General features: G+C 54.2%; 1 protein-coding gene across 1 annotated transcript in view; it reads right to left on the bottom strand.

Annotated features, from left to right (window-relative positions):
* PFKFB3 (6-phosphofructo-2-kinase/fructose-2,6-biphosphatase 3) overlaps positions 1-19622 on the bottom strand; it is a 73938-nt gene extending 54316 nt beyond the window's left edge. The window contains exon 1 of the mRNA XM_012664936.1: positions 19554-19622. Coding sequence (XP_012520390.1) covers positions 19554-19569 — 16 coding nt within the window. The 5' untranslated portion in view covers positions 19570-19622. The remainder of the gene's footprint in view (positions 1-19553) is intronic.
* Positions 19623-24055: the final 4433 nt, after the last annotated feature.

Below are 24055 nucleotides of genomic sequence, written 5' to 3'. Positions count from 1 at the left end.
CTAGAGTTTACTGTAAAGCTAAGAAATATGTCGCACAGGAAACCACGAGGGAAGAATTAAGCGGTGAAACAGAACATTGCGCCATCAGGAGAACCCCAGCACCGCAAGACCCCAGGGTCTGCCCCGCCTGGGAGGTCACCTCCCTGCACAGGCAGCTCCTCCTCCGCAGGGGCAGGCGCGTGCAGTGGGTGCTCTAGTCCGCGCCCTCCGTCTTCCAGAAAAGTGGATTCGGGGGAGGTAACCTGCGTGCGTCACTCGCAAGTCAGTGGCAGCTAGGACTGGAACCCAGCTTTCTCGTCACTCGATTCATTTTTAAATCAACATATTATCGAAATACACACACAGAATGCACAGCTCGATAGTTCTCACAGGTGAGCACACCTGTGCGACCCTCACCCGACTCAAGAGCTAGGAAGCCACCAAGGGAACCAGGGTCCTGACTCCTGCCGTGGACTCGTTTGTGACTTTGTCACTGTGACTGGGACTGGCTGCATTCACTGCACACTTTGCCTCTCACGGCTGCGGTTTGTTCCTTGTAATCATTCTGTCATGTTCCGCCGAAGGAACATTCCACACTCTATTTACCCAGCTGATGGGACACTGAGTTGGACACTGAGTTGGACACGGTGGACACTGTTGCCACCGTGGGGCCCTCACGAGCAGCGCTGCTGTGAACATTCTTCTATGTGCCTTCCGTGGACGTGCTGGGTCCTCGTGTGCCCCCGTCTGGCTTTGCTAAATTCCACCAAGCAGTTTCCCAGGGTGACGGAGGGTTCCCGTCACTCCGTGGCCTCGCCAGCACTTGGTCTTTTCCTTGTCAGCCATTCTGGCTGAAATGGCAATACACTAGTATCTCACTGTGGCTATAAGTTTTCATTTCTCAGATGACTCAGGAGGCTGAATGTGCTATTGCCACTTGCGTGTCCTCGCCTACGAACACCGCCAAACGTGAAACAGTGTTTCCACGCTAAGCTGTTTTGGGTTTGCTGGGTTTGGGTTTTGTTTTGTTTTTCACTTTCTCCACTGTGTCCCTTGTTGATCTAGATGAACAGGAACAAAACAGTTTCTGGACGAGAGCCCGGGTTCCTGCCGCTGCCCTAGCACCCGCCAGCTGGGATTCGGGGCCAGGGAGTGACCAGCTGTGCCATCCGTCAAACGGGATGACGATGATGACAGCAGCCGCAGTCCCTAAGCTCGCGTGAGTTCCTGCACACACATGCTGGGGTCCGTGCTCAGCACACCCTCAGCGCTCCGTAGGTAGGATTATCGCCCACACCCTGCGTACCTGGAAGTACACAAATCACCATGATGGACAGGAGGGAAATAGAGAGGGGACAGAGCAAGACTGAGAGACGAAATCTCACAATTTTCTGGTCATCGTCACCATTTACCTGGTATTTCTCCCTACTCCTGTGCACAGGAGCCAAAGAGGTAGCAAAACTGGGGTTTGAGTGGGGAGCTGGGGACATCTTAATCTCCAGTGAAAAGAAACAAAACAGAGCTACCCACGAGGCCCATGGCTCTCACACTGAAGGAACCTGCCCAGAGCATTCTGCAGCACAGCCACAGAAGGGGGCCCTGTGGCTCCAAGGCTAGCATGCACCAGAAAGCCAACACCCCAAGCCCTGAGCACCCACTTTCGTCTAGTGGGAAGTGACAAGGACAGGCGTCATCCTGGGCCACCCAGCTCCACCCTGGCTTTCGCTCCACTCTGCTGCGTCTCTGCACTCCCAGGGCATAAACACGCCAGCCTGCAGGCCTCGGGTCCCCCACCCCAGACCTTGAGCTGGATGCTGGCGTCCCCCGCCTGCCTGGCATGACATGGCCAGGCAGGTGCAGAACGGAGCTTGTTGACTGTTTACTGAAGACTCTTGAGAACTTCTACCCTGGATTAGGAAACTGGGTTACGTGGCTAGACAGGGAAAGGTCAGCGAGCTCTCAGCTTCTGCTAGTAAACAGGCCCGGCGCACTGAGAGAAGGAACCGGCACATCTGTGTTAGGAGACCAGGATGAGCCCTGGAGATCGGCTCCCTCAGTCTGCAGATGAGGACACTGAGGCTCGGAGAGGCTAATGGAGGAAGCGTGGGCTTTGGAGTAAGGTCCCCCTGGTAAGGGCGAATTTCCCCTTTACTCGAACTTGCTTCTTCGAGCCTCTCCCATCCCACACCTGGTTAGTCACCAAATCTACTGCACATAAGGTTTCTCATGTACATAATCTACGTGCTTTTGTGCCTGCTCTCTCTGTGCAGGGCCTCACCTGCCCAAGGTCACTGCTCCCTACTCCTTCCCCCAGCCTCCCCGTTCCGGCCACTGTGCACGCCACCAACACTCATCTTCCTAAAACACCACTTCGGTGCTATTTGTCTCTATTCAGAAACTACCACTGGCTCCCTACTGCCTCTGAGACCAAGTTCAACCTCCTCGGTCTTCATTGAAGGTCCTCTGCAAGGGGATCTCAAACAGCCTTCCCCTACTCCCTCCCCTCTTGATCTGCTTCTCCCGGAAACATGCCTTCCTGCCGCCCACCTCTGCGCATCTGGAGCAGGCCGCCAGAAATCCCCTTCCTCTGTCTACTAACGTCCCTCCCCTGCTGCACCCGTAGCTGTATTTCCTGCACCACCTCAAGACTGTTGTCTGTGCCTTTTCCTGTGAGTGTATACAGGTGGCGTGCGCGTGTGTGCACGTGCTTCTGTGTGTGCATGTGCGTGTTCCCATCCACACTCCGAGCCTCTTCAGAGCTCGAATCTCACTCCCTGCACCCAGCACGGCCCTAGCAACCCTCCTTTACAGAAGCGGGGCTATAAATACACGTTGGTGGGTGGGATACACAAGAGCAGCGAACGGCGTGGACCAGCCTCTTCGTGAGCGCTCCCTCGGGGCGGAAGTACAGCGTGTGCTCGCCACCCGGAGCGGGAGGACTCCAGACACCGCCTCGGCCTTTCATGTGCTGCCGGCAGAGACACGAACACGGCTGGCGCTGGGCTAGCTCCTGCCGTGGAAGCGTGTAAGGGCCGACAGAAGCACCGAGGATGACACTCCAACTGCGCCCACGACGTCAGGGAAGGCTCCTGGAGGGCAGGGTGTGAGCTGAATTGCGGGGCACAGTGAGGACAGGACTGAGAGAGGACACCCCAGGTGGGAGGACGCATCAAAGCATTAGACGGGAACACGGATCTTGTCTAAGGGCCACTGGGAGGACCCAAACTGCTGCGGCGATGGCCAGCTAGTGGGCGGTACTAAGAGGCTTAATGAGGCTTAACAAGTGGTGAAGACACAGCAGATTATTACGGAGTGGCCTGCTTTCAGACAGGGACAGATGTTCCTAGCATTTGTCACAGGTGGAAGAGCTAGTTCTGTTCTTCCTGGGCAAGCTGTCTGGCCTTGGGCAACCCTGTAAACTGCTCCCATCCAGACGCTTGTATCCTCCTCCCCCTGCCTACAAGGGAGGCTCTGAAAGAACCCACCTGTGTCTTAACGTCTGACGAGGCAGCCCATGACCACGTCCCGGTGGCCCTGTCACCAGAACCCTGAGCCTTAGGCTCCCGTTGAGAGTGTTGGCCTCTCCTGGCTCCTGACCATGAAGGAGCCTGTTCCCACTGACGCCGGGTCTCCATACAGATCTGGGAACCTAGTGGTGGAACCTTGAGGTCGGCCCGGTGACAAGGCCACCAACAGGGCATTCAGACGTTTACCTGGAAGAATACCTTTCATCTGGATGGCGGCGACACAGAAGCAGACGCCCACCTTCCCAGGTGGAGGACCAACCAATTCTTCTACAGGATGTGTCAAACCAGGCCCGGCCGGTACATTTTTAGGGTGAGGTGGGGGTTAGAAATCCTCTGGGGTTCTGGTGCTTTACCAGGGCTGCCTCACACTCCCACCCCACCGCAAGGCCACCGTGGACATCATGCGCTGACGTGAGCAAAGCCCGTGTGAGCTGACATGCTCCCCATCATCGTAAGGGGTCACGGTGAAGTCAGTGCGCTTTTTCAGGCCAGGAAGGGATCAGAAGCAAAACGCCAAGGCCCTACATGCTAGGACGGAGCGTGAGGGACGGGGAGGGCGGAACAGTCACCTCAGGTGAGTCCACACCCAGGAGGTCACCGACTCTGGAGGCTGCTACCCAGGAAATCTCTAGAAAGAACAGGCCCAACTCAAGCCCAGACTCTCTGGGCTCATTCTCAGCTCCCCCCATGGGTGACGGGACTTCAGCCCCCACAGCACTCATCAGCCTGGTAAATGCATCTTTACTTACCTGCCTCCTCCGCAGACCAGGACTCCCTAAGGCCAAGGACTGGGTCATGTCCATCTCCGAATTCGGACACATTGTAGATACTTATTCGAAGAACAAGAATTTAAGTCTCAAAAACTCAAGCCCGGTAACTCTCACTGACTCTCAGAGCAGAGGCAGTTTTTATTAAAAAAAAAAAAAAAAAAAAGAGACGGCGAGCATGAAGTCACAGTTTGCCCCCGTTTGCCACTTACAGGCCCTGTGATCTTAGACATGCCACTTAACCACTCAGTGCCTCAGTTTCCTCATTTGGAACCCGATAAAAAGAATATTAGCCTCATGGAGTTGCAACTTTAAGTAACCATGTTTAAATGTGCTTTCCCAAGGTTAGTACATGTTGGAAGTGGTGGGCAGTCTACCACCCGAGTGACAGGCTGCCCCGTCTGAGGCCAGGAAAGGCAGGCAGAGCACAAGTCTGCCCCGCGCAGGCGGCAGAAGGGGAACCGCACGTGCTCCTGATTCCCCGCTCCCCCTGCTCCGAAGCGAAGCTCCGACGTGGGGCCTGCGCCCTTCCCTCTCCCCATTGCAGGAGAGTCTGCTTCTCTCTGGCTGCTCCGGCACCCCGCGAGCACTCCAGCTCCCCTGCAGTGGCTGCAGAAGCCGTCTGGACCAAGAAGGAAACCGTCATGAGGAAGCAGACGCAGCCCTGATGGGTACAGAGCCTGGGACTTTCTCAGTCTCCAGGACAGCACTAGGGTGTTCCAGGAGATGTCAGAGCATCTGTCCCTGACACCCGGTGGTTTTCAGGTTTCCCTCAATGACTAAGAGTCCAAATGGAGTATTCTGGCAAAAGGGGGAAATCACCAACTCATGCTTTCTGAGTCAGCCTTCCGACAGCAGAACCGCGGGCTCCAGCCCAGACCTATTGAACAAGAATTTGCACTTGAGCTCGATCTCCAAATCATGCCCAGGATCCAAGCTCAAGAGGTGCCGGCTCCTCTCCCCACTCTCTCCCCACAGCCCGGAGCTGAGGTATCCAAACTTTTCTGATCACAAACTACTACCCTCAATAAGATATTTATTTGTAAATTATACACACGTGCTACTGCACTGGTACACTACATACACGATAAACCTTACATAAAAATAGACCTTTTAAAAGAGGGATTAAAAATAAAGAACGAAAGCTGTACTTTCCTCCAAGTACCCCAAGTGATCTAAGGCGGGTCTAAGGAGGACCCAAGGCACATTTGGCCTCCCCAGCTGCCAGATTAGAGGAGCTCACTGGGATCTGGGATCTCCTGGGATTCAGCTGAGAGCACTTTCTGCGCAGCTCTCATTTCCTTCCCCCGACCCGACCCAACCCAGCTCCTTGTGGCCCAGCTCAGCCAGGCCTCTCAGACCCACCTCCTACACTGTCTCCACCCTCCACTTTTGCTCCTGGTCCTCCCAATTGCACCTCAATGGCCTCAAGGATTTTTGTGGCTAGAAGTTTCTAGTCCAGTTTAATTAAATTTATGTATTCTGTATTTCATTTGCTAGAGGAACAAGGTCTCATTAAGAAGGGGTGGGGGTAAGGAGTGAGTCTGGAAGGAGATTTCTTCAATGTTCCAGCAGCAAGTAGTCTAATTTCCAGATTAGCAAACAATCCGATAAGTCACTCAAGATAAGGTGACTAGTCAAGCTAGAGGTTTTCAAATTGCTTCTAGGCACCCCACCCTGACCTTACCCCTGCCATTTTGGGATTAAACATCTATTTCTGGACCTCAGGTAAAGAGTAAACAAGGTTCTTTTGCTTAAAAGTAAAACCACGGTCTCCTCACTAAAGAACCACAGGGTGGGCCCCAGGTGTGCCCTCCCATCCCCACCTCCCACTCCACGATAACCACAAACAGAAGTCCAAGAGATTCAATGCAAAAAGGAGACCCAAAATGTTACTAATTTAAAGTAACTACGAATACAGAATAGAAGCAAAGTCTTTCCAGAAAGCAAGTTCCACGTACTTCCCAGTCAGTCCTCTCAGTATCCTAGACCCAGAACCTAAAAGAGGTTGGGAAAAGTTTAAGGAAATGCACATCCAAGAAATAAAACCTTTATAAAAATGTAAACTTGGGAGTCAGGCAGGAGCCAGTCCTTCCTCAGGCTTCTGATCCTGCTGGGGTGTCACCCTGGGGTATAAACATTTGGAGAGTGCCAAATTTTTAGTGACACAGACTCTGCACATTTGTAAGCCTTCTACAGACTCCAGCAAACAGTATTGCTGAATTCTCAGACATTACTGGGCACATTCTCCTGCTCCTCCCGCCACCTCCACCAGTCCGCAGTGGCAAATTCATCCCATCTCACCCGAGAACCACCCCCAGGGCCCAAGATCACAATCAAATATCCTGGGAAAACAGGTCTACTTTGCATTTATTGGTAATGCCTGCCTCTTACCCCTCCCCACAATTCCACGGTGGCCCAGTTCTGAGCGCCTGTATCCCTTTGCTCACTAAAATTAAGATCCCACCCTGCTTGCAGCCACCAGAGACCCCATTATAATCCAAAAAAATAGAAAACATGCTCCCCCTAGATGCACCTGCCCCCAAGGAGATCCACCACGGCAAGGAAGTTTGAGGGGCGGACCCTGTTCAAGGACTTTTAGGGAGACACTAAGGACCACTTTGGGAGGCTGTCTTGGTGGATGGATGATGTGGAAGTTTCCTGGACAGCAAGTCAGACCACGGAGACTGCCTAACCCCACCCCCACGCCCCCAGGTTCAAGCAGACCTGCAAGAACAGTCAGCACATGCGTGCTGCCCATCCCATCCTTGTATTTCTGGCCCATTAAACTCACACACAAGTGAATGGTGGTAGCAACTGCACCACCTCACTACAGACTTGGCATCTGCAATACGACACTGGGGCCCACAGAGCTGAATCGGACCAGCACTGACAATTCCCTTCTGCCTTATCAGGGCACTGTATCTGGTGCTGCCTGGAGGGCTGAAATGTACTCGGGTCACGGTCAAAGTTACTCCTCCAGTCCTCAACCCTTCCTGTGTGGGCCCCTCTTCTAGCCTGGTCTAGGCATATGGGGTTGAAGGGGAAGAACTGCCGGATTTGAAAAAAAGGGCTAGGAGGAAGTGGGAAAGATGGGTGGCAGTGAGATACTGTGACCACATGTGATAAACCCAAAGTCACGATTGTTCTTTTAATAAGTCCAAGGGCACCTGTAGGGACAATGGGTCAGACACACGCACTACTGAAGACCTGACTTGCTGGTGAGATTCGGAGCCTCTTCCATCCCAGAGTAGTCCTGGCATCCTCCTCTGGCCAGGGGCAATGTCCCTCTTCACCTGAGGTAGGCAGTCAGTGACAAAGCCAAACAGGGCTGGACAAACCCTCTAGTCCAAAGCAATCGATCAATGCAGAAATGCTTTATTACTTTGTGAATAATGGCAGTATCATTATTCACAAAGTAACCCATTCCATTACAATACATGCACTGCCTGCCTGTAATCCCAGTGCTTTGGCAGGCCGAGGTGGGAGGATTCCTTGAAGCCAGGAGTTCGAGACCAGCCTGGGCAACATGGCAAGATCCTCATCCTACAAAAAAGCAGTATTTAAAAAAATTGGCTGGCCATGGAAGCTTGCACCTGTAGTCTCGGCTACTCAGGAGGCTGAGGCAGGAGTATTACCTGAGCCAAGGAATTCGAGATTACAGTGAGCTATTCATCTAGCCGCTGCACGCCATCCTGGGAAAGAATGATCAACTGCCTCTTTTTAAAAAAAAAAAAAAGCTTCAAAAAAGGGAAGGCCTTTGGAGTAAGAATTTGCATCTTAGCTTCACCATTCTCTAACATAGTAAACACTTAGCTGTACCTGACTTCTGGAGAGAACTCCATGCACCTTACAGGTTCATCTCTACCCCTTCTCTGTAATTAACCTGAACTTTGCCTCCTGTGAAAGACTCTTTTGTCCCCTGAGGCAGAAGGAGACCAGTCAGTTAACCTCTTGTTCACAGGAGAGACTTTCAAACACTTGCAAGCAGGGGTCAAGTGTCCTGTCAGTCCTTTGTCTGGACTAAACATCCTCAGTTCTCCAACCACGCGCCCTATGACTTATTTCCTGACACTTCACCATCTAAGTTACTCTCCCCAAACTAACCTTAGGATCTTCTAAGGAACAGTCGGACACAGTCACAAACCCAGTGCTTTCTAAGACCTTGGGGAGGTCTGGACCACAAAGCAGGGGCTAGGAGGGTCCGGAGTTCTCAGAGGGCTCGCACTCGGGAGGCAGCTGTGGTTTCGTCACCTGGGGGCCACCGCGGATTCGGGGCGCTGTTTACGAAGATGCCAAGTAGAACACCGCGTCCACGACCCGCGGGTTTGGCACACCGTTCTGCTTACTCCCAAAACAAAGACAAAAACAGGGCGTGCTCTTATGCAATCTCCCAAGTTCAACATATACTTTTAAAAGCGTTGCCCGCGTGTTTCCCCTTCTGCGGCTGGCGCGCCCGCCCGGCCCCACCCAACTCCTGTATCCGCAAAACACCTTCCCGTCTTATTTCCTCTGGCGTATTTACAAAGCACAGCCGCTCCCAGGCGTTCTCGGAAAACACCCTCGGCCAGGAAGGCAGCGGCAGCCCACGCGGGGCGGGCGGGGAAAGCTCGGAGGCCGAGCGCCGGGTCCACGCCGCGCTCACGAGCCGGGCAGGCCGCGCGGGGCAGGCTGGGGCGCCGCGGGGCACACCGGGAGGGCGCGCAGCGGCACGTGAACGCAGCGTGCCGGGCAGCATGGGCGGGGCGGGGCGCACGCTGACCGGCTCGTGCGCCGCACGCCACAGCCAATCCGCGCGAGTCTCCCCAGGCCCCGCCCCCGACCCCGCCCCCGAGTCCCGGGCTGACCTCTCCAGGACGCTCCGCGCGCGCAGCCTTGGGGAGCGGCTGCCGCGCAGGCACGGACGCCGGGGTCCAGGGGGCTGGCATGGGGCGCACCGTCCCCAGAGCTGGGCTCACCGGAGCCCGTGTCCCGCCGGGCGCCTCCCTCGGCTCCCGGCTCCAGGAGGAACGGGTCGGACTGCGGAGCTGAGGGTCTGTCTGCAGAAGGTGGGCGGCCTGCCTTAGAACAGCAACTTACTGTTATTCTTGTCATTTAAAAGGCACTGTGCACTCCTGTGCGGTGACTGGAACGATGTCACGTAAAACCTTCCTGGCGGTATTTCGGTTCAGAGCCTCCTGCACGTGCAGATGTTTCCAAAGCCCCAAAAGCACATGAAAGATACGAATGTGGAATGGTGGAAGCGGAGGACGGGTGTTAGACTAGAATAACAGAGATCAGGGTGAATTTATGATTTAAAAAATAACTGCTTCCTAGCTCTGTGCACTGAAAAGGCCCTGGGAACAACGATACCCCGGTAGCAAGACGCACACTCAAGCCCACATCCTGGCTTCTCACTACCGTTCCCCACTAAAAGGGACAGGGCTCCTTGGAATGGCTAATGCCACTGCTGAAACTGGGAAGTACAAGACAAGCCTGGAACATCTGGGATGCCAGGAAGTAAGGAAGAGCTCAGAATGTATAGGCCCAGGCACAGTGGCTCATGCCTCTAATCCCAGCACTTTCGGAGGCCAAGGAGGGAGGATTGCTTGAGGCCAGGGGTTTGAGACCACCCTCAGCAACACAGCAAGACCTTGTCTCTACAAAAAATTTTAAAAGATTAAAAATTGGCCTGGCATAATAGTGCGAGCCTATAATCCCAGCGACCCAGAAGGCTCAGGCAGGCGGATCACTTGAGCCCAGAAGTTCTAGGCTGCAGTGAGCTATGATCACATCACTGCACTCCAGCCTGAGTGACAGAGCAATTCCCTGTCTTCTAAAATTAAAAAAGCGGTTGGGGTGTGTCAAAAGTACTCAGCAGCCTGCCTGAAAGGGTTGTCAGCCAAATTTGGAACAATTTGAGCATAAAATGAATAATGTCAGGAATAGATGATAACACATGCAATAACAGTCTTAAAAATCCCTGAGTCCATAATGATACTATTACTACTACTAACGATAATAATGAAATTAAAACAAGTAAAGGGGAGGAGGAGCAGGAAAGTGCTCCTTTACAAAAGAACACCAACTAATAAATGTTGAAAGAATGACAGAAACGGCAAATTACCATTTCATAACCACCGAAGTAATCAGTGTTTCACTCAAGCATCATCAACAGATGCTAAAACTACTGCGTAAAAGATTATTCTGGGTGTTTATCCAAAAGAATTGAAGGTCTCAAAAAGGTATCTGCACATCCATGTTCATATCAACATTACTCACAGCAGCCAAGAGGTAAAGCAAGGTAAAGATGCTCTCTTACGTTCATAACCACAGCACGACCATCACAATCGGGAAGTTAACTCCAATACCGTACAGACTCCAAATGAACTTCGCCATTTGTCCCTGAAACATCCAGGCTCCAATCCGGGGTCACACCTTGCATTTGTAGTCCTATCTCTTTAATCAGGGTACCTACCTTTAAGGACCTATTAATAGGCCTTACTTGGCTTTTTGGTAAATAGACTCTCCAAATAATTTCATTTCTTGGTTAAGACTTAAATATAATTGATAATAATAGGAACAAGAATTTAAAATAAAAAATGGGATTTTGTTATGTTTTGAAGAAGTGTGACAATCTACTTGCATTAAAGCTATTTTATAAACCATGAAAACATATAGGTTTGGGAACCGCTGTTTTCTTTAACAAATAGGTGGGGAAACTCCTCTTCATTCTAGCTTTCTGGATCTCAGGTGTAGAAAATTTCAGTAACCCTAATTCTTGGCTCATCTCATGCTCTTACAACTGAGCCTTGCATGAGCCTTCTTTTGGGTTTATTTGTTTCAATAATATAACAGACAACTATGACTCCATCAGCCAATTGGCATCTGAATTCCTGACACTAAGTTACTGTTCCCCCATCCTCTGTTCCTGCCTTTCTCCAAAGAGAAGTAACCATTACCCTGAATCTTCTAAAAATATATATATAGTTTTATTATGTATGTATCCCTAACAAGCATATTGGTTTTTTTTTAGTTGTTTTATAAAAAAGTATCTTACTGTATCTTTTGTTTTGGGATTTTTTTAGTCGTCAACAATACTGAGAGTAGGTATCTGAGTGTAGCTCATTTTGACTGCTGTATAAATATTCCCCCGTGTGAAGATACCGAGAATTATTTATTCTCCTGTCCAAGTGCATTTGGGTTGCTTAAAGGTTTTTCTATGAGACTGCCACTGTAAACATGACTGTGTGAACATCAGTTCCTCTGTGTGACACACCTAGGAGTGGCATTGCTGGTTTAGGGTGTGCGAATTTCAACTTTACAAGATAATACCGAACTGTCTCCAAGGCGACTGTACCAATCTACACTCCCACCAGCCATGTATAAGGGACCTTTGTGATCCACATTCTGTCCGACACTTAAAACTATGAGACTTCCTCATCTGTGCCAGCCACATGGGTGAAATATGTCCCTCCTGTGGTCTCGATCTGCACATTCCTGATGACTAAAGAGGTCAAATTTCTATATTTCCTTTTGTTACATACCACCTGATTTTTAAAAGTGTTTGCCAGTCATTCAGTTATCTCTAATCGAAGCCAGAGAAAAGAACGTAGCCCAGGAGAAACAAAGGACTGTTCGCATGCGCAATAAAGTCTGTTCTTCCATATTGTGGATTACGATTCACTGTTATGCCATGTACTACTTATTATTCATTCTGAAATGAATTCTTTAAAGTTTTACACGGTTAAGAAATCAATTTCCCGTAAAGCAGTAGTGACAACATGACCTTTTGCTACATTCAAGTGACTTTAAATGGAAAGGCTTTTCTAGAATCCAGGATTGAGCAAAACATGATTTCAGCTTGAAGTAGGTGCCCTGTGTTCTCCATGTACATCCAGGGCACGGGAAACAATGTAACAATGGCAAACGTGGTTCTTGGTAGAGTGGGCCCTGATTCTTACTACAATGGGTAACATTCAAGTTTAGATTGTTCACTAGACAAACAGGCCATGTGCAGGCTGAGATTCCTTTACAGTGACCATGGCAGCAAGCTGATGGTAAAATTGTGGTTTTGATTATCTATTAAGTCTGTTTGGCAGAACTGCTTCGAAAAACATCTGTAGTTTCAAGCCAGTAGCCCAGGGCCATAAAATTAACTTTTCTTCTTCTTTCTTTTTATGTTTAAACATGAATGAGATTTTTAAACCCATTTCTCTAAGATGCGGCTGTCCAGCTGTCATCAAGCCCGGGGCGCAAGTGTTGGCCGGAGATAGGGGTGACCTGACTTTTGAGGTTGGAACCAGGGGAGTCTGGGCAAAGCAGGAAGAGCTGGTCACCTGACTGGAGGCTAACCTGGTCAGCCGGTGGCTGAGCTGAGCCTGTTCAGGAAGCCTTCCTGGAGTGGGGCTTTATCCTTCCCCTCGCAACGGAGCCCTTCACTCTTTGTGGAAACCGAGGAAAGGACAGAAATTTAGTTGGTAATTGGACCCAACTTACATGGGAACACTGGGAACGTGGCGAACCTCGTAAATGCTCCCCTCCAGCTTGGAGGATGTCATGCTCAGTGGCCACACGTAAGCCACACAGAAATGTTAGGAGTTCCTGGACATCAGCCCTGATCTGAAAACCCTGCTGCTTCTCAACAGAGGTCTGTCTGGTGGTTTACCCAGAGCACAGTGGACCTTTCTGGAAGGCTACCTGCCGAGTCCCAATCCTTTCGAACCACGGGCAGACACAAAACTGCTCAGGGAGGTCATCTCGACCTCGTGGCTCCTCAGGCGTCCACGAAAGACGGGCCCTGGAGGAGGCAGCTGCTGCTCTTGCAGCCTGGGCTCCACCTGGCTCGCCGCAGCCCACCTGGCTGTTCTGCGCAGCTCGCAGCATCCCCAGCTCAGACAGAAGGCAGCTGTAGGAGGCACCGGTGATTCACTCTTTCTGCCACCCCACATCAAATCCATCAGCAGATCCTGCCTTCTCTGTCTCCTAAATATATTCAGATCCAGCCTCCTCCAACGTCCCCCAGTCTCAGCCTCTGTCACCACCCACCTGTGCACGATGCCCAGAGACTCCCGCCCCAGCCTGCCTGCTTCACCTGGCGCCATCCAGTCTACTCTCGGGAGAGCAGCTGCCTACCGTGTAGATGTTTTATAACAGCGAGTTAATTCAGGCCACACCTCCACTAAAACCCTCCAAGGGCTCCCGGAGGAGCCAATGGGGACCCGCACCGCCCTCGCCTAGCCCACTCTGACAGCCACCACCCCTGCGGCTCCCAGGTCCCTGCTGCAGCTTTGTGGGTCCCCCCGAGTGCTTGGCCCCAGCCACAGGGACTTTGCCTTGCACTTCCTCACCCGGAACGGTTTCCTGAGCTGTCAGCACCACTCACTCCCTCCCTCCTGTGGATCTCTGCCCAAATGTGCCTGGCAGTGACCATCCCACATGCAGCAGCAGCAGCAGCAGCCCTCCCACCCCTGGCACCCTGCTCCTCCCTGCCTTCCCGCCCCCAGCACTCTGCCTGTCACTTGCTCAGCTGCTCGCCCTCCGTCTCCCGGCAGAACACAAGCTCCACGCCTGGGCCACTGGGCATTCAGCATTTGCGCATGACGGCAGGCCTTGTGGACGTGACTCCGGTGACATCACAGACGAGGGTCGGCTCCAGCAGGCAGGACAGCCCATCTGGCTTCCAACTATGTCTCTTGCTTTTCTGCTAAATTTCCTCAGCTACCACATCTACGGCCTCTCTTGCTTAGTGTGCCCCAAATGTTCCTTTTGTGAATGTCCCAGGGAAATCTGGCCCCTGCAGGAGGCTGGTTACTGTGGTGCCTCCCAGCTTCTTATCCAGGCTCTTCTTCCCCCATGCCTGGTTCAGAGCCCCGCAGAGTTCAGTGCCCCACCACAGTGCGCGAGAGGCCCCTGAGCAGAGCCTCAGCCTCACGTGGGACCCGAATCTCACCCAGAGCCCTCCCGCGGGGCAGCCTGGGAGGCGAGGTGTCTAGCCCCAGCCCCTGCAGTACGAGCCGTGCCCGGAACAGCAGGTTCAAAAATGTGGGTCACCACCCATTAGTGGCCTTGAAATCAGTCTACTGGAACAGGACCAGAATCTTGTTCAATGAAATGGAATAGACTAGAAAACATCAGAATGTGCTGTATCGCCTAAGGATAAGTATTGTTTCATGACACTTTTTGTCCGGGCATCAAGCCAGAATATTAAATAGAGTTCTCGGGCGTCAGTTAATCCAATGTGCAGCCAGGAACAAGAGCCGTAGGGGTCTGGTTCTATCCTTCCGAGAAACGATGCTTCTCTGCCACTGCTCTGAGCCAGCAACTGCCCGACAGCCGCAGGACCACGGCGCCGAGGGCCAGCCTTGCCTAGTCCGTTGGCCACTCCTTCCTCCTTCTCTCTTCCCTTTCAAAGCCCACACGTCCCCAGGGTACCTTCCCCACCTCCTGTTCATCAGCCACTGACCGATTAAATCTCCCTCTCCTCCTATGACTGGACGAGCCTCTAACAGGACTTCCAGAATCCGATCACCAGCGGTCAGCATCCTGAGCAGACGGTCAAAACGCCGGTCCAGTTCCACTCTAAGAAAGGGCACAGTTGTCACCTCAGAAGCACAGGTGGCACCTCAGCGTCCCCCGACATGAGGGGACAGGTGCCAATGCAAGGGGCCACTCCCTCTAGAAAATGTGCTTAGTGTCCATCCGGCGGAGAACAGGGGTGCGAGGAGGCTCTTTCTGACCCGTGAGTGTTGAAACGCAGGCCGGGGGAAGTGTGTTTGCCAGACTGCAATGTCAGAGCGCCTTCCGGAGTGCACATGGGGAGGCTGCTCGAGGAAGTAGCAGCAAAACCAAACCCCTCTGCTCTTCAGACGTCCCTTGGCTGCCCCAGCCAGGACCTCGGACGTCCCCAGAGCCAGGACCCTGCGCTCAGAGCCTGGACACAAGGCGCCGCCAGGAGCCGCACACACAGGGTGGGGGCTGCAGGGAGGGGGACAGTGTCCACAGATAGAGGCTGTCCTCTTCTGTCCCCTCTCCCTGTCCTACACCCAGCAGGAAATCCCGGATCTACTCCCCTGCAGGTCATGAGATGATAAGCAAGCGTTGTGTTCTTTTATTATTTCTGCATTTTGCAAGTTGCCTCCAATTAAATACACCAAGAAAACACTGGGTCTTTTAACTTTTGCAATAAATTAACTAAATTGCTTCCTCTGGCCTTCTATGAGGTGCATAGTCATTCTGTCCTGAGGTACGGCAGGAAGGATGTGCCACTAGACAACTTGAAGGATTCTTTGCCCGGGAGCCACCTGAAGGAGCCGCAGACTAGTGACGAGGGTGGCTGACAGCGGAGATGGGGGTGCCAGGCTGTCCAGCAGGAGAGAAGGGACAATGTGCAACGAGGAGCTTGGATCCCAGCATCGACGCCCTTTGGACATAAACTCCAGTCCGTGAATCAAAGTCAAAGGAGCACATAGGCTGCAGAATTCAGGGTCGTGGCCTCTGCATTTGCTACTTGCCTGAAAACGTAGAGATTTGGGAGGCACCAGGCTGGGGTGCTCAGCACAGTCTTTGGAGGACAAAGGTACAGATGGAATCCCTTTTGCCACCTGCAGCCAACTTAGCCAGGGAGCTTGGGAGGTATGTGTGACAAGCATCGGAGCGATTGGGAAGCACCATTCTCCGAATTAGAGCTGGAGGGAATCTTCTTTGACACATGGGTAAACTGAGGCCAAGTGATCTTCAGTGGCTTCCCTGAGATTGCCCAGCTGGTGCCTGGGGCAGGGGAACCTCTCAAGAGCTGGTTCTTGCCCGACACCATGGCATCCTGTACACGTTCCCAACTCTCCCCAGTGTTTCCTCCAGCCACGCCTGTGCTTGAGCAGCTTCTAGAACTGTCTGCAAACTGTTTTCAAGCACAACCACAGTGTTGTAGAATGTGGATGGTGTCCACTCACGGCCTCCTGAAAGCTGTGGTGCCGGGAGGCGGGGGTAGGGAAGCAGCAGGTGGTATAAGAAGCCGGAGGCCCTGGCATTACCCCAGACCGCACCCTCAGGCAGAACATGGGGTGGGGGCGCGTCCTCGTTGCGGTGCCCCTCCCCCACCATTCCCAGGGTTCTCCAGTGACTTTGCAACTCCGTTCCTCCTGTTCGTTATATCCCTGTTCATCTGCATACAAGTATCTAGAAGGATGGGCAGACACTGAGGCAGGGGGAAGGCCGCTGTGTCTGTGCTGGGTGCTGCCACCAAGTTGAAGGTGCAGGCCTCGTCCTGGGAAACTCCAGTGGCCTGGAAGGTTAAAGGACCCACTCTCAGGTCACCGCAGGGGGCAGAGGAATGTGCTGCATGCTTGGGAACTTGAAAGATCTCCAGTTCCAGAGGACTTAGGAGCAGTTGGAGTTTTTAGCTCTGTTCAAGAAGAAACCAACCGAATGAGCCCCCGAGGGCTGAATGAACCGCAAGCAGACTGCTCATGTTTGCAGTGCCAGGTGGTGGTGTCCTTTAGAATCTGACATTTGGTATTTCCAAAAAAATAAGGTACCAAAATGCTGACCATAGTAAAAATCAGAAATGTGTTCATCTTCCTTACATGTATGGCTTGGTATTGTCTTTTTTTAAAATTACAGATAGGGCATGACAGTCATCTTTCAGTGTTTAGGGTTTATAATGATCTTTTTTTCAAAATATTAAGGGGGTACAAATGTTTTTGCTACATGGATTCATTGTCTAATGCTGAAGTCAAGGCTTTTACTGTGCCTGTCACCAGGACAGTGTTCATTGTATTAATATAATGCTCTTATTTTAGCTCTGCAACTACCCACGCCAGAAGAAAATGTGAACTTGGGAAGGGCCTTAAAGAATCACCAGAAGCTTGCATGCACGTGTGTGCGCATGTGCACACCTCTGTGTGTGTGTGTGTGTGTGCGCGCGCGCGCGAGAGAGAGAGAGAGAGAGAGAGAGAGAGAGAGAGAGAGAGAGAGAGAGAGAGTGTGAGTGTAGCAGGAAACGTGGAAGGCCCTCGGGTCGTCTGAGGAGGGAAGCCACAGGTGAAATTACACACACGGAGGAGGTCCTAGGTGGCCACGGTCGGACACTAAGGCACACACCTGACCACAGCGGAAAATGCACTTGCAGAAGGAATGGGAAAATGTCAGAAGGGCGCAGCTCAATGATAAAAAGCCTGGAAAGATGTTTACAGCAGAGAATTTGAGTGACAAACTGCAGAGGGAAAATCTTGGGACCAGAAGGTCCCTGGTCCAACATGGGGCTGGGTCAGTCTGGTTGGCAGGTCCCCTCCCAAAGCAGACGTCCCCTGGGTCCCCTCTCCTGAGGGAGCATGCCACAGTGGAGGTCAGAGAAAATCTCCAAAGTGGCCAGGGAGCCCAGTTCACGTCCCGTCCTGTCCTGCCTTGTCCTAGCATGGTCCTGTTGGAAAGGCAGAGCACAGAGGTCTGAGCCCTAGCTCTGTCTAGCTCATGATTTGCTGAGACATGGAACCTCGGTAAGCCTCACTTCTTTTATCTTTAAAATGGAAATAGCAACACCAGGCACTTCAGAGGGCTGTCGTGAGGATAAACGGACGCACGGGAAGCACCATGCACAGTTCCTAGCACTCAGAGAATGCCCAATGAATGCTAATTTTGTTTCCTATTGTTATTATTAAGACTAGAACTTTCAGCTGCTATTCCCTTGTTCCTTCTGAAGGTGGGGACGGGTAAGAATACTTGGAATGCCGTTGTCTGGAGACATTTTCCAGGATTCTAGACCTGAAAGGGACCTCAAAAATAGAGTCAAGACCCCAGCCTCGGAGCAGAGCCACACATGGTCACCTGGGACCTTCTGGAAGTAGCATCCACGGAGTGGGAGGATGGTATCTTCCTCTTCGTGCAGATTAAAAAAACAAAAAACAAGCCCAAAGCTTCACTTGGTCGGCAGTTTGCAAAGGTTTTGTCCTGTGTGGTCTAATAATTCACTAAAATGCACTGTCATAAAGCGACATCTTCGTATGCAAAAAGTACTCCAGCAGCCCAGTTATTTAATGCCTTGGTGCACGAGGCCACCCCCTGAGTGCCGGGACAAGTGAACAGACGTCTGTGCCTTCTAGGGGTTTGCCAACCAGAGACCACAGGGCAAAAACGGGCAGAGCCATGAACTCAGAGATAAATGACTGTAGTTAAGCGGTCGGGGGTGGGGGGGGGACCCCCGAGAGCCTCCAGACACGGTAGAGAGATGAGGTGGCCACTTACACAGGAGATGGTGGCGACCCTGAGGACAGTGGCAGTGGGTGGGAATGCCCCAGCTGACGAGGGGGACGGAACCCGTCACCCCGCTCTCTGGCATCACCGTCCCCCAGGCCTCCCCGCGCCCTTCACAGCCGGGCGCCCACACGGGCACCTTGGCACCGGCTGTTGGAGGGAGGAGGCCAGGACATCCTCCCGCAGCGGCGGCACCACCCCGACAGCGCGTGCGAGTCGCGAGAGAAGGCAGAGGCGGCGAGGCGGGTGGAGGGCGGGAGGGCTCGGGGCGCGGCGGGGCGGGGAGGCCAGGCTTCCTCTCTCAGGCCGCAAGCCCCCGTGCCCAGGCGCCAGAGCCCGCGCGCGCCCTTCCCAGGCCGAACACGAAGTGCAGGAGTCGCTCAGCTCCGGCGCGAAGTGAAATTGCGTCCCACCCTCTGCGGCTCCCGCTTGTGTCCCGCGCTCCGCGCTGAGCGTGGCCCCGGCTCCAGCCGCGGGACGAACCCGCCCGCCTGAGAAACGGGGCCTCGCTGGCCGGCCCCGCGCAGGGCAGCGGAGAGGCCAGCGCCCGGGCGGGGGTCGCGCGCGGGGCAGCGCCCGAGCGGGCCGGCGCCCTTCCCGGCTCGTTCCGCTATTCTGGGCCCCGCACGGCCGTCGCTACCACGAGCGCGGTCCCGAGCAAGCCACTCGGGCCGGTGGTCGGACGACCTCCCGGGCCGGCGCACCAGCCGCCTCCCGCCCCGCCACGGGGAAGGCCACCTGGCGCCGCCGGTTCCCGCCCCTGCTCGGGACGGGCCGGCAGCGGGATGCGAGGATCCGCCGAAAGTGGCGCGACTCGCGCCCGCCGCCCTCCGAGGCCCGGGCTACGCGCGTGTGGCGGCCGCGGAGTCGCCAGAGGGGACGGTGCGGGACGCGGGGGGCGGTGCAGGCCGAGGGGACAGGCGGCGCGCGTCCCCCAGCCCGGGCGCGCGGGCTTCCGCGCCTGGCGGGGACGGAGCCGCCGGTGCGCGCAGGTGGCCGCGCGGCTACCCGGGACGCACGGGCGGGCGCGGGTCGCGACGGTGGCCCCTACCTTTCCTGAAGGGCATCTTGCCGGGGGCATCCCCGCGGGGCCGGCCCGCGACTCCCAGGCAGGGCGACGTCCCAGCGGCAGCCCGCGGCTCGGGGCGGCGGGGCGGGCGAGGGAGGGGAAAGGGACTTATTTGGTCGGAGCCTGGCGCGTCACGGCGCGGAGGAGGACCCGCGGCGAGGCAGGAAGCGCGGCCCCGCGCGGTGCGCCCGGCGCCCTCGGGCTGCAGGGAAGCGTGGGTGCGGCCGCCCGTCCCGCGGTGCCTCAGGGGCGGCACGGCCCCACCCCCACCCCCGGAGTCCCGAGCGCCTCCTGCCTTTGCAGACGCCGCAGAGCGCACGGCAGAAAACCGAGTCCTGCAGCTGCTCCTTCGGGCTGCAGGGGCCGCCACCCCGGGAAGGGCCTGGGGGAATTCCGTCCCGATTTCGCCTTTACGTCCTTGGCGCGCTCATGCGGCTAGTCGACGCGAATTGAAACTAAACGAGGGCTGGAGGAGCAACCGGGAAAGACGCGTCTCTAACAGCCGCCCGCCGCGCTTGCTGGGCCTCGGTCCCGCTGCACCTGCCGCGGGGCACTGGCACCGTCCGACAAACTGCGTTTGTTCACGAGAGCTCCGAAGGCAGATGTGTGTTCTCTTTCGGTAACTGCTGTTTCTCCAGAGTCCAGAACAGTCCCTCGCACACAGCCCTCAAAAAACATCAAGGGCAATAATAGTTAAGAAACTGTGACCTAGGGAAAAAGCCGGGGGGTCACCCTCATCATTACTTTGCCTTGGCCAAGGCCAACACCTGGGAAGACGCCTTTTATCTAGCGGGCCCCAGTCTCAAAGGCAGATCCTCTCTGGGTCTGTGAACAGGTAATTCCTGTGAAAAGTGCTATTTGATATTGCACTTTGGAAAAGATGGTGTTAGGAACCGCCTGGGAACGTCCTGGTATTTGACACACCGGTGCAAACAGCAATTCCCGCGCTTTCTAAGCGGTGGGGAAAAGGCATCCAGGTGAGCTGAAAAGCTGCAGCCGGTAGGAGTGGAGATTCTTATTTCTTTTCTTTTCTTAATCAGAACCCGTTTCTTAGCCTGCTGTCATTTATGAGTAATAGTCCAAACTGCTTCCCCCTTGTTGAAGGGAGAGGATGTGGGGGAGGAGGAAGTGGCTGTGGGTAGGCGTGTCCTGAGGGCTGGCCTGGGAACAGGTGCTGGCGGAGCCTTCAGAACAGCCCCCGCTCAGGGGCCCCGAGGCCTCAGAGGAGCAGGAAGCTGGGGACAGGGACAGGAGTGGGGGTGGGGTGGCGAGTGTGTGTGACCCAGATTCCACCTTGCGTGAGTGTCAGCGCCCTCTGCCCTTCCCCTGCCATAACTATAATGTCCGGTGGCCATGGATTTAGCTCCGTGCACTTAGTTGCTGCAGAAGGCAAATTTTATCTAGAGCCAGCTGGTGCAGATAAAGAGGGCATCGGGCTGCCCCTGTCAGACGTGCCACCGGCACACGTGTGCTCAGGGGTGGAAGGGTCTTAGTCCTTCTGGTTGGCACCTTTGTTCCCGGGGACTCATGTGTTCGCAGGGATATATGGCTGTATATTTGGTCTTCGATCCTGGTTTCTGGCCCAGAGCTTCTGGGCCAGACATTGGAATGTCCAATGTGATAAGAGTGTCATTTGAATGCCAAGGAGAGGGCTGGGGGCCCTAGACAGCGTCAGGGTGGGGGCCGGTGGCCAGGAAGACCAAGGCAGGACTAGAGAGCAGGACCTAGAGCTCAACCCCTGACCTCCGGGGAGGGGAGAGAGGCTGGAGGTTGAGTTAATGCCAGTGGTGAATCAGCTGTGCCTGTGTACTGAAGCCTCCAGAAAACCCCCAAATGACAGGGCTCAGAGAGCTTCCAGGCTGGTGAACACCTGGAGGTGCTGGGAGGGTGCTGGTGCTCCTTGGCCCCCAGCCCTCACCTGTACTACGCATCTTTCCAGCTGGCTGTTCCGAGCTTTAGGATAAACTGGTACCAGTGAGCAAAGTGCCTTCCCGAGTTCTGTGAGCTGTTCTTGCAAACTACCGCATGTGAAACTGGGGGCCCGGGGTTACAGGAGTGTAGGAACCCTCGGCTCTGCAGCAAGTGTGGGTACCCCGGCACACAACACTTTGGACTAGCATCAGAAGTCAGGGCAGTCCGGGGGACGGAGCTCTTGAACCCGGGCCGTTAGTGTAAGAATTGAATCGAATGGTAGGCCGCCCAGCTGGCGTGTGCAGAGTTGGACTGGTTGTTGGTGCGGGAAAACCCCACGCTTGGTGTCAGAAGTGTTGCAAGTGAAAGCAGGTCAGACTGATGTATTCTGATCTCTCTGCGTTGAATCTGTTTAAATCCTGGGTAGAAAAAAAAAGAGCTTTGGAACTTGTTACTGGCTTGTTTCCTTTCCCCATTCAGATAACAGCCCCGTCAGTTTCGCTGTTGTTTAATAATCCCCGGGAACATCTGGATTTGCTGAGCCACCGGGGGCTGGGGGAGGAACGTGTCACAGCCGTGCTGGTTGGGGAAATGGGCAGGGATCGTGGGACAGGGTCCCTCTGGTTTTCAGACCTGGAGAAAAGATTTGAAGCAATTTTAAGTTGGGAATATATTCCCAGGCCTGTCGGCGACATGAGTCACAGAACCAAGCATTTCTGTTGTCTGCCAGACTATTGATTTGAACATTGCTCCACTCCTACGGAGCTCTCAGCACGTCAAAGTGTGTTTTAAAAAAATCGAACCTGATTCCTAGGATTCACGCGGAAACTAGGACTGCCTGGTCAGGCTCGAGCTTCCTCATCCTCCTTCCTTCCATCATCATTTTACAATGTCACCAGAGTAATCTGAGAAGCTGCAGGCCGTAGGACAGGGGTCTGAAGCCCGAGCAGAGGTCAGAGCCCGCTCCTGGGTGAGCAGATAGCTGGGCCTCACCCATGGCCAAGTGTTTGCGTTTCTAGCATTCTCCAAGGCTCCCAGGTGACACCTGTGTTGCTCCATCTGCTACTTCTGGACCACACCTGAGAACCAAAGAGGAAAAGTGCGGTTTACACCTGGAGTTGACGCAGGGCTGTGAGTGGGGGCCCCTCGGGCTTGGTGGCCCCCTGTGCAAGGCACCCCTCCCTGGGCAGACAGGAGTTCCCAGTCCTGACACTCCTTTGCCAGGGCGTGGGGAAAAGGGAGGTGCCACCTTCATCCCCTCTCGCCGGTGCCCAGGCTCCAGGGGTGGCAGGCGCCCGTGGCCACAGCTCTGGTTGTCTTCACAGCAGGAAGGGGCCCTCCCGCGATTTCCTCTCCTGGTTCAGGGCCTGAAGGCTCTCGTGCTGTCTCCGAGGGGTGGAGTGTGTCTCTTTAATCTGGAAAGCGAAGCACTTCAGGAACCCCCGCTCCCCGGGTTCTGCGCGTGTATTACTGATGAGCTTCAAGGCAAGCCGAGAAAGAGAACAGTTGTCATTTCTAAAGGTTAAATACGAGGAAGAGTTTGGGACTGAGAATCAGGCTGGACTTTTCCCAAGTCTGCCCCTGCCGTCCCAGGGCTCTCCATCGGGCCTGCGGGAGGACTGCGCACTGGTGGGGGCAATGGCCTCACGGCAGTCTCCTTCGGGTCTAGAGGGAGAGCCTGGTGATCCGGCCATCACAGCGAAAAGACAAGGTGCCCAACACATCGAATAAGAAAGGATGGAGAAGGAGCAGAATAATTGCAGTAAAATTCCCTTTCAGAAACCGAGAGGACGGGAACACAAAATTAGCCACACTCACAGATCCCGCCAGACAGCAGTTCTGAGGTCCCCCTGCCTGGCGATGGAATGAGTTCCTTGTGAGCCATCGGGTACCTTACTTCTGGTCTCTGGGAGACCCTCCTCCGCTCGGCCAGTGCAACGGGTTAGCGCCTGTCCCCCGGAGCCACTCACTTTCCCATACCAACTTCCCCATCAGTGAGGGACGCTTTGTCTTTAAGTAACAGAAACCCCAATTTACTGTGAATTCACAGAAGGAGGTTCCTTTTTCTTACAGAATTCCGGAGTGAGCAGTCCAGGGCTGGCAGACGGCTCAGTACTGTTCTGTTCTGCCACCTGTAGCGGCTGGCGAGTCGCTCGTGCTCTGAGACCACAGCTATCGCCCACCCGTTCGAGGCTGGAGCCGGACCCCAGGGAGTAGCACTGGCTGCCTCACTCCCTCTTACCCGGAAATAAGCAAAAGTTTTCCCAAGAGACTCGAGACATTTCTTTCTACCTTTCCTCTTACCAGACGGAATCGCGGCGCTGAGGTGCCGGGGAAGTGGGAAATTCGCGTTTTCTAGAGGAGGGGTGTGGAGGTGGGGACGGGGACGGGGGTGGCTGCCACCAGCTCAGTGAGGGCCACGGCACTGCTGGGGGCTTGGGGGCGCACATGGCCTTACAGGGCCCGTCCAGCGTGACCCATGGTTGGTGTATTTAAGGCGCCTCATACCCCAGCCCTCAAAACTTCCTCAAAGCCAATGTTTTAGACGAGCACCTAAGGATTTTAAAACACTT

The sequence above is a fragment of the Propithecus coquereli genome, unplaced genomic scaffold (assembly GCF_000956105.1).
Source record: "Propithecus coquereli isolate 6110/MARCELLA unplaced genomic scaffold, Pcoq_1.0 Scaffold94, whole genome shotgun sequence".
Classification (NCBI taxonomy): Eukaryota; Metazoa; Chordata; class Mammalia; order Primates; family Indriidae; genus Propithecus; species Propithecus coquereli.
Note: the sequence above shows the minus strand (reverse complement) of the source record. Positions and strands in the feature narration are given on the sequence as shown.